The sequence below is a fragment of the Nyctibius grandis genome, chromosome 4, assembly GCF_013368605.1.
Source record: "Nyctibius grandis isolate bNycGra1 chromosome 4, bNycGra1.pri, whole genome shotgun sequence".
Taxonomy (NCBI): Eukaryota; Metazoa; Chordata; class Aves; order Nyctibiiformes; family Nyctibiidae; genus Nyctibius; species Nyctibius grandis.
This window is the reverse complement of record NC_090661.1, coordinates 102306305-102318673: the sequence shown is the minus strand read 5'-3', so window position 1 is coordinate 102318673 and position 12369 is coordinate 102306305. Positions and strand designations below refer to the sequence as shown.

Genomic DNA, 12369 nt, shown 5'->3' with positions numbered 1-12369 from the left:
AGAAGAAAAATGTGGCTCATATATCAGCCCAAGTCTACGTTGGAAATAATGACACCAGCATTCATTGCGTTCATTCACATTATTCATATTCTTTGGAATATACTTTTTCAGAAGAATGTTTTAATTTAGTGTGGCAAAAAAAAAATCACATTGCACATCTTTTCAAAAAGCTGATTTATATATACAGAAAAAATAAATCAGTGTTAATGGAGCAGAAAACTAGATGTTCCATTAGCATTCACTTTGATACACAAAGATTCATTTTCATTTCACACTTCCACACTCACTAAAAAATAAGCTTGCTATTCTTTACCACACAATAAACATGTCATGAATGCACTCTTCCCTAAAAACCCGTTTCCCCTGAAAAATGGACCTGTACTTACGATTTTCACACTACCACCCTCTACACCACACCAAGGAAACCATTTCAGACACGAGGCACACACCTGCCCAGCTCCCTATGGCACCTGCAGCCCTTGCAATCCTCTCTGCAGCCCTACTTCTTCAAACCACAAGGGCTGCCTGCATGAAGCCTATTTTCCAAAATAAAGCTAACTTGAGATTAATAATATTAAAACCAAAAGCCTGAAATAGTGTAAAAACCCTCTGAATATCCATTGGTATTATTAATCAAGGAATTTAGCTAAGATAACCATGGTTTGCCTTTTTGAACAGATGGCAGACTAACATTTCACACAACGGGAAAAATAAGCATTCATATTTTATGCACATTTATTTGACCTATCCCTTCTACCTTTCCCCACTTCGTGGAATTAAAAAAAACCCCTATGAACTATAGACAGAACAGAGTATTTGCCACACATTCTCTTTTGTTAATAGGCTTTTAGTTCTGAAAGCACTTTCTCTGCACATATTCACATATTCACAAAAATTCAGGCTATTAAACCCATATTTCTTAATATGATTTTGTGGCTTGAAGTCAAAACTCATCTTTAATATTACATTAAATTCATACATGTCCATACTTTAAAGGACACCATCAACTGTATATTTTCTATTAGTTAATTTTATTACAGTAAAATAATATCTGCCAAACTCCACGTCAGCAACCTTAGAGTCAGTGTGGAAAGGTTTGCAGTTTTAGATGACTAACAGTAAGGTAAAAGTCTCATATGATACAGTTGAATTATAAGATATTGCAGGAGGTATATCAAGCCATCCTTCAAACTGTCAACTTTTGTTTGTACTCAAATTACTGTGGCCCCTACTATGAAATTATATCTACTACCAAGAGGAGGATAAATGTTATCTCTTACTAATTTCCACAATTGTTGCCTGCAGTGGATGTTGGTAACACTCCAAATCTTTATCAATCTCAGGCAGAGCTAAATCAGCAACGTACGTACTTTAAGCATTTCACCTCTTACACATTATCACCCTGAGATCTTTAAACCAAAAGAAAACAAGACTGCAAAACTGGGAATGCATGCTTTAAACCCAAGACTTAAAAATAAAAGTTTCTGGGGCTATCACTATTATAACTAAGGGGAAATTATCAAGAAGAAGTATTAGTAAGTACTACTCAAGACAAAATATCACACTGTAACACATTAACTTCTTCCAATCCAAAGTTTAAAATATTTTTGTGGTTTTTTGAAGTTAAAATCTTAATTCTTTCACTTCTGCTTATACTTTAAACCATTCCCTACTTACGGTTGAAACGGTATGAAGTGCTGTTTGTCCTCATCGTCCACTTTTCCATTAATTATGTCAGTAACATCCATTACTGAAAACAAAGACAAAGTGCACTGAATTAAGCGATCAACATGGGAAGAGGGGTGCTGAGGGAATACCCTGGGAGATAGGAAGCAACGTGACTCAGAAGAGGGATGGAGTTATCAACTGTGCAATTTCAGAATTTTCCTATAGAATATCATCATGTTGCAAATAACCTTTGGCATCTGTAGCAGAACATGAGTCTTGAAAGCTACAGTAAACTCCACAACACAGCAATCAGTCTGATTAACCTGGACCTGGGCACAATTCTGAGTTTATACAGCCCCACAGGAGTTTCACCCACCCAACTTCCTATGCAAGAATATAACGTGATCTACCCAGATATAGGCACAGAGAGTTACCTGCTACTCCAAAAGGTCTCCGCAGCCCAGAGGTTAGTTTTCTCGTGTTGTTGTCCCTCAGCTCCATCCTGCCCACTCGCACAATCTGACAGACAAAACTGATTTTCTCTCTTTTCAGGTCTTTGCTGCCCAGGTCCTAGAAGCAGTAGTTTCTTCAGATTACTTTATAATAATTGAATTTCAAGTTCCATTTTAGTAGGCAGAAGGTTTCCTGCTCAGAATTTGCCTTCGCTGTGCTAGCCTCTAGCACCAGGGCAAATTGTTCTGAGAGCAAAGGAATTTTTGTAACAGCACTTAAACGTCTTATCTTGACTGCTGTGTAAATTAATTGCTTAGGAGACCAAATCATTTTTAGTAAGTTAAAACTTCAAAAAGCAATTTTGGTTTTAGCCAGGTGTCAAGAATATTTAGTAGTCACTTATGAGAAACGTCTCATCTGAGCCTTCCCCAGGATCATCACCTGCAGAGGTAACTCCACACTGTTTACATACAGGTCATTACAACCCTCAGTTACTCACAAGCTATGAAAAAAGTGCTTCAAAATTTGCCAGCTGAACCAAGCGCACACACTTACTGTGAACACTGCTCGAAGGTTATGCAATCTGTCTATGTCTTTGGGGAGTCCACAGCTTGACCATCGCACCAAGTAGTTTTCACTGAAAGAACAATATTTGAGGGCTCTTTGTTTAAACGTCTTCCTTTAACATAAGCATATAAAATCAACTTCGGAATTTACAAAAGACTATTTTAAATCCAATTCACCCATCCTAAACAAATTAATATTTACTTAGTGGAGAGCTGGCATTTCCCTTTGCATGTATCATTTACGAAAAGAAAGCTACTCCTCAGCAACAAAGTGTAAGAATTTCTTTAAGGAAGCAGGGAATGTAGAAGTCTAACTCTCAGATTAGTGCCAAGGCTGCTGGCAAGCGAGGGCACGGAGCCTTACAGGTGCACTCACACCTCATTTAAGCTCTGCACTTGGGGAACCACAAGCACAGCGTAATGAGGAACAGCACAACCCTGAAACATACTCAAGGTAAAGGGACCTGCCTGATGCTGTGTCGAACACGACAATGAAGTGCTGCTGCACTGTTGCTCCCCAGATGACCCCGTTCTACACATTTCACAGAAACTTGACTTTCATAAGCCCTCTCATCCTGTAAAACTACCTCACTACTATAACTGAGTAAGCACAGATAAGGAAGTACACTCAGGAGTACACTAACCTGATAAATTTTGATTCCAGTGGATCGTACAGAGACATCAGGACTTCAGCATCTTCTCCTATTTTACAGACTACGTTTTTTAAATTTACAAACAAAGCAAAGGAAGGAGTGGCAGCAAACTTGGCTTGTCTGTTGATATCGATATTCTGTTTCTGAGACTGTAATTCAAGAACAGAAGAAGGTTAAATTTAACTTAGTCTAATGAATATCCAAATGCTATAAAGCTTTCCTAAAACCTTTCAGACAGAAGAGGTATTTTCTGCTGAGTGTCTACTCCTGTGATCTTTGTTTATAGTAGGATTTACGACAAATTGCATTTTCTGGATTCATCTTGAAGTGCCACACCATAGGGAGAAAGGAAAAAAAAAAAAAAGAAAAAAGAAACGTCTTCACTTATTATAAAGAGAGCTAAGGAAACGGAGGACAAGAGAGAGCCTCAAATATATCTGACAAAAGAAAAGAAGTTTGTTCTTTGTTTTGTCTGATGTTCTTCTGACAGATACAGAATGCCAAGAAAGAGAGGAGAGAAAACAGCCCCGTTTCTACAGGTTACCCACCCCGCAGACTTTAGCTCCCATGAAGTTTCCCCAAAATACTTTATCTAGGCAGAAGGGAGGAATGCACATGGGACAAAAAGGAGACTGGCTGAGGCAGGGACAAAGAAACAACTTTGGATGCAAAAATTTAATAGTTTAAAACTCATTTAAACTAGTGCATTTTTACCCCAAGTTTGGTAAGGGCTGCAAGTGTGTGTATGGCCCATTACAACTCAACAGGACGCAGCAACTCATTAGGTTGTACTAAGGCACTCATGAGCAACGCCTCAGGAATACCATGCTCTACTAACTGCTGCTGACACGGGCAGGACTCCTTCACAGAAATGTTCTTCCTCTTAAAAATAAGGATTTGAATTGCAAAGCAGCTGACTATTCAAGTCTGAGAATGTCTTTAAATTTGCCCTCTGTATTTCCACAAACAAATTTCCAGGACTGGCATATAGAAATCATACAAACATATTGAGGACATTATTCTACTCGATTCTCAATGATAAATCCTCCTGACAACCTAACATACAAACCTGTAAATGTAGTCGACTTACTGATAGAGGTCTTAACCATAAATTCTACTGAGCCCTTTAAAGGATGAAAAAGACAATTAAACAGCCTAAGTTCTTACAAAATGTTTAAGCCTGATAACTCTTGATAAACATATCAAATTCTTCATTACCAATGCTAAAAATAACAGTCACCTGGTTAGTTTACAGTCTTATGTTTCAAAGGGAAAAGCTACAATGCATAGTATATCTTACTTTTTCCTCCTGTAGCCTCTCCTCAACTTGCTTGGAAGCTATTTCATGTGCTCTGAAAAGGCTAATTGTGCTGGTCTGCTCAGGGTCCAAAATATTGCCATCTTCATCTCTAACGACCAGATCTAAATCAAGAATTCTACACAAACCAAAAAAAAAAACCATGCTTGTGAATCAACAGTGCTCAAATAAATGCTTAAAAAACACCTGTCAAGTATTTAAAACTGAAGCCATGCACACCCGACGTATAATAAAAAAAATATTTGATACATGATAAAACAATTTAACATGTCACCAACACGGAGATAACCATCCCTGGCTGGAAGTCACTTTTTCCCACAGCACAGAAAGAACTGATGTAAATTAAATAGAACAGCTGGGGAAGTAATTTCTTGAACAACTAAATTTGCAAAAGACTTTGTCTCCTCCTCTGATTCCCGACAGCTTGAACAAACAACCACTACAGTCACACCACAGGTAAATTGGTCAGTTCATTTCATCCCACTCCACGTTCTCCTCCAAAGCAGGTATATTCGTGTGTTAGCAAAAACCTATGAGATACAAAGTGGCAGAAGTTGATTCCCTTCATTTAAAGTAGATGCCAGATTTCTGTCAGCAGGGAGTTAACATCCATGATAACTTTCTGCAGAAAGGAAGGTTTCTACCATAATCAAATCCAGGCTTAGGAAAGACCTTTCGCATTTTTCCACGTTAGTACAGTGCTGGCAGCAGAACCAAGGATAAAAAAAAAATAAAAAAATAAAAAAATCAGCTGTAGGTTGATCTGCATTTCTCTACAGATCTTCCCTAAGACCAACCTCCTCACTCCGCTTCAATGCATATGGTCCCTATTTTCTTCTTCTAACTCTGTAGTCACCTCTCACGATGGAGCTGCTGTAACTTTGGTTTTGAAATATGTTTCATCGATGAGCTTAAATCAAACTCACAGTGTCTGATAAGCCACACAGAGGTTCATCGTTTATCTGGGAGTAAGTTCCCTTTGGGCATGACCCGCAATCACTTAAGAAGAAGAACAGGAGCTGTGGTAGATGAAGACACGTTTCATGTACTTAGAGGATCGCTCCTCGCCCCTCCCTGACAAGAGGGAAATCTGGCGATGTTAAACGAAGCCTTGAAACAAAGCAGGGTCAATACACAAACCCCTCCAATTAATTGCACTGCATTAATTCAAAGGTGGATAAATACCACTCAATTTGCAGAGTGCAGGCAGCAGCTTATTAAGAAACACCTCCTAATCTCCACTCTAACTGGACCTAGTCATCACAAAGCTCTCTTAAGCATCCCTGGACCATCAAGCTCCTAGATGAGTATTCTAGCGAGAAAGTGCTTTCATCATTGAAACCAAACAGAAAATCAGCCAAAATCATCTCGATCCTCCCTACTACTGTTTTCCAGACAGCAGCTTTAGCAGGAGATACACCCACTGACCACTTGCATCCTAACCGCCAGCCCTCGATGAACAACAGCAGAGTTCTTCTGCAGAGGAAAAGGTAACTCATAAATTCAGATAAAAGATTAATCACTCAGCCTACTACACACCAACAGGACAAGAACGTTTGCACAGGCTGTCAAATGAATAGAAGTAAACACTCCTTTGATTTAATGTCTTTGTTTTATCCTTTAACTTGCAAATGATGCTTGGGAAAAAAAAAATGAAATTTTTTCCAAAGTGTCCCAGTTACAGATTTTTGCAACTGAACAAAAAACGTGTTTTCACAACAAAATTACCTGACCCAATTTCAGAAAAACATTAATAATACAAATTCATAAGACCATTTTTACTTCCTCAGTCATTTTGACAACAGGCAGTAAAACTGTTGTCTTTATTTATGGAAAAAATCTTATTTACAAAACAGGAAAAGTTCAGATATGATTAGATCAGAAAACATTTATAAAACACATAATGAATTCATTCTGTCTGGATATTGAAGTCATCATTCGTGCTTATTTTAGACAGAAGTGAACTTATGACTACCTTAGAAACATATATTCTCTTTCAGTTGTGAGTATTTACTCCGAAGTTCAAATTCACTTCCCTCCTGTACTCCACAGAGAATGTTCTGGTCACTTAATTGGTCCATCAGAACATTATGAATATAAAGCACAGCACAAGATGTTCCATTGTATTTGAACGCTGAGCATCTGGAGGTTATTCAGAGTAACTTTAACCAACCTCTTAGCCAGATGGTAAAATACAGTAGCCAAACAAATAATACCAACAACATCTGGTTAATTGTCTACTGAGGTACAACAGTCCATATCTTGGATTATAAATGCTAATTACTGCCTGAATGCAGTTACTGATTATTTTTTAATATTTTTTTTTTAAATCACAGCTTTTGCTGATAAAGTGCATGAACAGAAATACTGCAAATTTGGCAGTTCTTAAGGAATAAAACACAAATAGCTGAAATCTGATGAGTTATTTACATGACAAAGGATTTAAAGACTGGCTTCTTGAAAACTTCTTCAGTCCCCAGGTGTGAAGTGCTACAACACTGTCTCTCAATATTCAAAGCACTGCTTCAAATAATTTCCTGATTGAAGAGTAAGATATGATTTCTCATTTTCAATCAAAATGGAAAGTCATAACTGTATAAACAACCTGTAACCTCAAACGTGTATTTAAAAAACTTGCTTAAATCCAGACCACTGTTCGTAGAGTTAATATGTTAATATACTACCATAACATCTCCATAATAGAGGAATAAAAGAATCCTGCAAGAAGTTATCGACAGCTACTATGTGTTACACAAGCTTTTGGTTTTAAGCACAAACACTTGGAAAATATTGTTCACAAACCTGTTGCCATAATCAATTTTGGCAGTCACTTTCTTTTTCAGTTCTTTGAGCTCATCTTGGGGCAGGGTCCCAGAGAGGATCTGAGATCTCCACTCAATAAGATCATATATCATGTGCCGTACGCTGCGAAACATTTCTCTGTTATCTTGCTGTTTGGAGGAAAAAGATGGGTAGAAGTTAGTTTTGAAGTCTATGGAGCATCTTTTAAATACATGTAATAAACTTCAATTATAAAATATGATTTCAAAAGGGTAAGAGTCTACAATTAGCTTTAAAATAGGAGCCTAACTTTCTATAGCACAGAAGACTGAATACCAAGTGTCTTACACTCTGCTTTAGGTATCTAAGTAAGTGTGAATGCTTGTGTTTTTGTTACCCTAAAACCCAGGTCATACTGTATTCAGAACAGGCAATTCAAGGGAAAGATTCTTTTCTTGGTTCACAAAGTAACTTTATTCAATGACCCTCTACACTGAGTAGAACAGGACTAAAAATAGTGCATTTTAACAGCAAGAGGCTCGAGCTCTGCAATACTCCATCTGCAACACATTACAGAATCCTTTTTCTCTCCCCTAGTTAAACCTTCTGAAAAATACTTTAAAATCCCTCAGCATGCAAAGCCGAGCGCATCAGTATCTTATGAGTCCACAGGCAACATCTGAAGGAAAGTACTAAACCTTATAGGAAGTTAATTACCTTAATTGTTTATAAAGGCTGGAACTATGGTTATTAAATAGTGCCCAGCAACACACACAAACTCTCCTTGGCTACATCTAGCTAAGCTGGGACACAGCAAGATAAAGTTCCTCTCTTACTGTCTTCATAACCCTCAAAAATTTAAGCCATTAGTTCAACACACACTTGAAAAGAATATATCTTTCTAAACACCCTCCATCAATGGATTTTTCAGGCTATGCATAGCTATCTTTCATCCAGACTACACCCAGGTCTTCCTCGACTGAAAACAACTGGAATAAATAAATAATTAAAATAAAATTCTCTGTTTTATAGAAAAGACAACGAGAAACTGCAGAAGGTGCAGAAAAAGTATATAATGACTCAAAGACTCAGGGGAAAAATATCTAACTGTGAAACTTAAAGACTTCAGTCTGTTCAGATTATCAAAAAGCTGACTTGATTATAGTGTGAGAACCTTCACAGAGAGAAAATACCCGTTATTAAGAGCTCTTTAATGTAGCAGACAAAGACACAACAAGCACTTATGGCTGGAAGCTAAACACAGACAAATCCAATGGGAAAGAGGTTCATGATTTTCAATGCTGCAGGCAACCAAACTAGGGAGATGAAGAACATGCCACGTCCTCGGCTACCTGCAAATCAAAACTGAATGCCTATTCAATATTCAAACACAAATTACAAACTGAATAAAGGCATAAACGTAGTCATTTAATGACTTTTGATATGCAAGATGTGGGCAACGTGGAGTATCTCTCTAGTCTGCAGACTGACCAGTTTGAAACCAGCTAGCTCCAGTAAAACAGCTCTCCCTTGAAAAGGCAATCCCAGTGCAGCAATGCTCTTTTTGGCAGTTGACCACATGCAATTAATCTAACAGATATCCTTGAGATACAAACTATAAACAAACTCATTAAGTGATCTACCTACTCAAAGGAACCCTTTCTGCTACAGAACTGAAGCCACTGGTAGGATCATACCTTGCCTGCTCTTGAATTCAAAGTTATTAGCGAAGCACTGCGGTATTGTTTAGCTGTTCACGTGTCTTCATGGAAGTAAACGCATGACAAATGAGATGTCAAATACTAACAGTTAGAACAAATGATTCCCACACCAGGAGAATTTTATAATTTCCTAAAAGTTCCTGCTACACAAAGCACTCAAGAGTCTTGGTAAGAAAACTTCTAACAATGTCTCTTGCTATTCCTCCTTTCTTGCTATACGTGCACCGCAGCCAAGTCTTGCGCGGTTCTACAAGTGCTATTTCTCTGACATTAAGCAATATCAGATTTCATACCAGGATAATCCAAAAAAAATATGACATTACGGTCAAAATGTAATCACACAGAACCACAGAATCAACCAGGTTGGAAGAGCCCTCTGGGATCATCGAGTCCAACCATTGCCCTGACACCACCATGTCAACTAAACCATGGCACTAAGTGCCATGTCCAGTCTTTTCTTAAACACATCCAATCCTCACTGTCCTCAGCAGCACACAGCAGTGGAACCAAGGGCAAAGCTGTTCTCAGTGCCCTCCCTAGATTCTGCTCCTCCAAGTTTGCTTCTGCCCATCTACTTCTTCCTTGCTCCTCAGCACGTGACCTCTCTGGTATTACAGCACGTTAAAGCTCTCTCTTTACATACAGTCTGTTTCTCTTCATGTCATGTATTATCTTTCATCTCATCTACTGCAACACTACATCACTTCAGCATAATATGTTTTTAATCTTTATTTTCTTGGGGGTCATTAAAAACCACATTAGTCAACACAAACGTCTTAATTTCCAGTTAGTGTCTTCATTACACTGCTTGAATTTTTATGATAGACGATTTCAAACATATTTAAGAAATAGGGGCTCTACATGAAACCCTACTTTAAATATAACACTTTCATCTTCACATTATTTTGTTACATTGACCTTACACAACGAGAGCGTGAGAAGCCTGAGCTAGGGTACCTTACATCCTACAGCATGCTGTTGCTTTACATCTGAACTGCATTTTTAAGAGTTCATTTGAACACTCTTTGGACCTTACTTAGAAACACTTTCATCCGTGTAGTTTCATGGCTATTGTATTTTTCTGTTGTCCCAACTTAGAGATTATCAATGCAAATGCTTATTACTATAAATTTCTAAGAATGTATTCTCATGTGCTTGGAACTTAAGCACATGAAAATAATCACGCATGTAAATTAAGGTCAGGATAAATTAAGAACAATCAATTCCAAGTACAAGAATACTGAGAGGCAAAAGGCATCCATTGATGATTTTTTCAAAGGTTTACGTTTATACCCACAAATTCAACATCAAATATTCAGTATTTTTGTAACAGATCAACAGCCTTAAGAACTGTCCTCAAAATCATTTTCTTCATTTTTTACCATAACTGCCTACAGGTTTTGAAGAATCTAATCACAGAATCAACCAGGTTGGAAGAGACCTCTGGGATCATCGAGTCCAGCCGTTGCTCTGACACCACCATGTCAACTAGACCATGGCACTAAGTGCCATGTCCAGGCTTTTCTTAAACACATCCAGAGATGGTGACTCCACCACCTCCCTGGGCAGCCCCTTCCAATGGCTAATGACCCTTGCTGAGAAGAAATGCTTCCGAATGTCCAACCTAAACCTCCCCTGGCAAAGCTTGAGGCTGTGTCCTCTTGTCCTATCGCTAGTTGCCTGGGAGAAGAGGTCGACTCCCACTGCGCTACAACCTCCCTTCAGGTAGTTGTAGACTGCACTAAGGTCACCTCTGAGCCTCCTCTTCTCCAGGCTAAACAACCCCAGCTCCCTCAGCCGTTCCTCATAGGTCAGACCCTCCAGACCCTTCAATCCAAACTAATATATATCTTAAAAAATCCAATGTATTATGTATAATAGTTCCCCATGAAAAAGGGGTCACAATTGCTCAACAATTTGTTGCTATATCAAGGTAACACTCTCTAAAAACCTTATTCTGCACAAGAAATACACAGTATTTGAGAAAACACTCAAAGGAAACACTACTGAGATTTGTGCCTTAACATAGAAGATGCTAAACAGCCTTCCAGCATTAAAAGCAGCCTTTAGAAACAGTAACAGAAGTGGAATTTCATTAATAGTTCCTTCACACTTCTCACTCTACCTTTCACAGCATCCCTCTTTTCACAAACCATATTGCAAATGTTTTCCTAAGTTGATACTTACAACATATAATTGCCGCCATATGATAGACCATTCCCGCAGCGTTGTGGTAACCTCCTGAATCAAGGGGAGCTCGTTGGGTATAACTGTTTCATGTTGTCTTAAAAGCAAGAGGGGGAAAAAAGTTTTAATTGAGCATTAGTTTTGTCAGGATGGCAGAATCATTTCTAAGAAGGAACTGTTCATTTCCACAGACAATTCAATAATGACAGAGTTGAAAACAACAACACTTATTGTAAATTTGTAAGTTAAAAAAGAATGTGTTATCAGATCCAGGAGAAGCAGGGTACACCAGTACAGCCACGTGACGTAAAGGGTACTTTGGTGGGCTGAGATAGAATCACAGAATCAATCAGGTTGGAAGAGACCTCTGGGATCATCGAGTCCAACCGTTGCACTGACACCACCATCTCAACTAGACCATGGCACTAAGTGGTGGTGACAGATGGTGACTCCACCACCTCCCTGGGCAGCCCCTTCCAATGTCTAATGACCCTTGCTGAGAAGAAATGCTTCCTAATGTCCAACCTGAACCTCCCCTGGCCAAGCTTGAGGCTGTGTCCTCTTGTCCTATCACTAGTTGCCTGGGAGAAGAGGCCGACTCCCACTCCGCTACAACCTCCCTTCAGGTAGTTGTAGACTGCAATAAGGTCACCTCTGAGCCTCCTCTTCTCCAGGATAAACACCCCCAGCTCCCTCAGCCGTTCCTCATAGGTCAGACCCTCCAGACCCTTCACCAGCTTGGTCGCCCTCCTCTGGACTCGCTCCAACACCTCAACATCTTTCCTGAAGTGCGGGGCCCAGAACTGGACACAGGATTCAAGGTGCGGCCTCACCAGTGCCCAGTACAGAGGGACGATCACTTCCCCAGACCGGCTGGCTACACTATTCCTAATAGAGGCCAGGATGCCATTGGCCTTCTTGGCCACCTGGGCACACTGCTGGCTCATGTTTAGCCGGCTGTCGATCAGCACCCCCAGGTCTCTTTCCGCTGGGCCGCTTTCTAACCACTCTTCCCCCAGCCT

At 39.2% G+C, this 12369-nt stretch overlaps 1 protein-coding gene across 2 annotated transcripts in view; it reads right to left on the bottom strand.

Moving 5' to 3' along the window:
* The window catches only part of DOCK1 (dedicator of cytokinesis 1), a 313699-nt gene that overhangs the window by 267151 nt on the left and 34179 nt on the right, over positions 1–12369 (bottom strand). For both annotated transcript variants that reach the window (XM_068400212.1, XM_068400213.1), the window contains exons 5-11: positions 11348–11444; positions 7461–7609; positions 4641–4776; positions 3332–3489; positions 2677–2758; positions 2103–2238; positions 1678–1750 (exon numbers count right to left, since the gene is read on the bottom strand). In XM_068400212.1, the coding sequence (XP_068256313.1) occupies positions 1678–1750; positions 2103–2238; positions 2677–2758; positions 3332–3489; positions 4641–4776; positions 7461–7609; positions 11348–11444 (831 nt within the window). The remainder of the gene's footprint in view (positions 1–1677; positions 1751–2102; positions 2239–2676; positions 2759–3331; positions 3490–4640; positions 4777–7460; positions 7610–11347; positions 11445–12369) is intronic.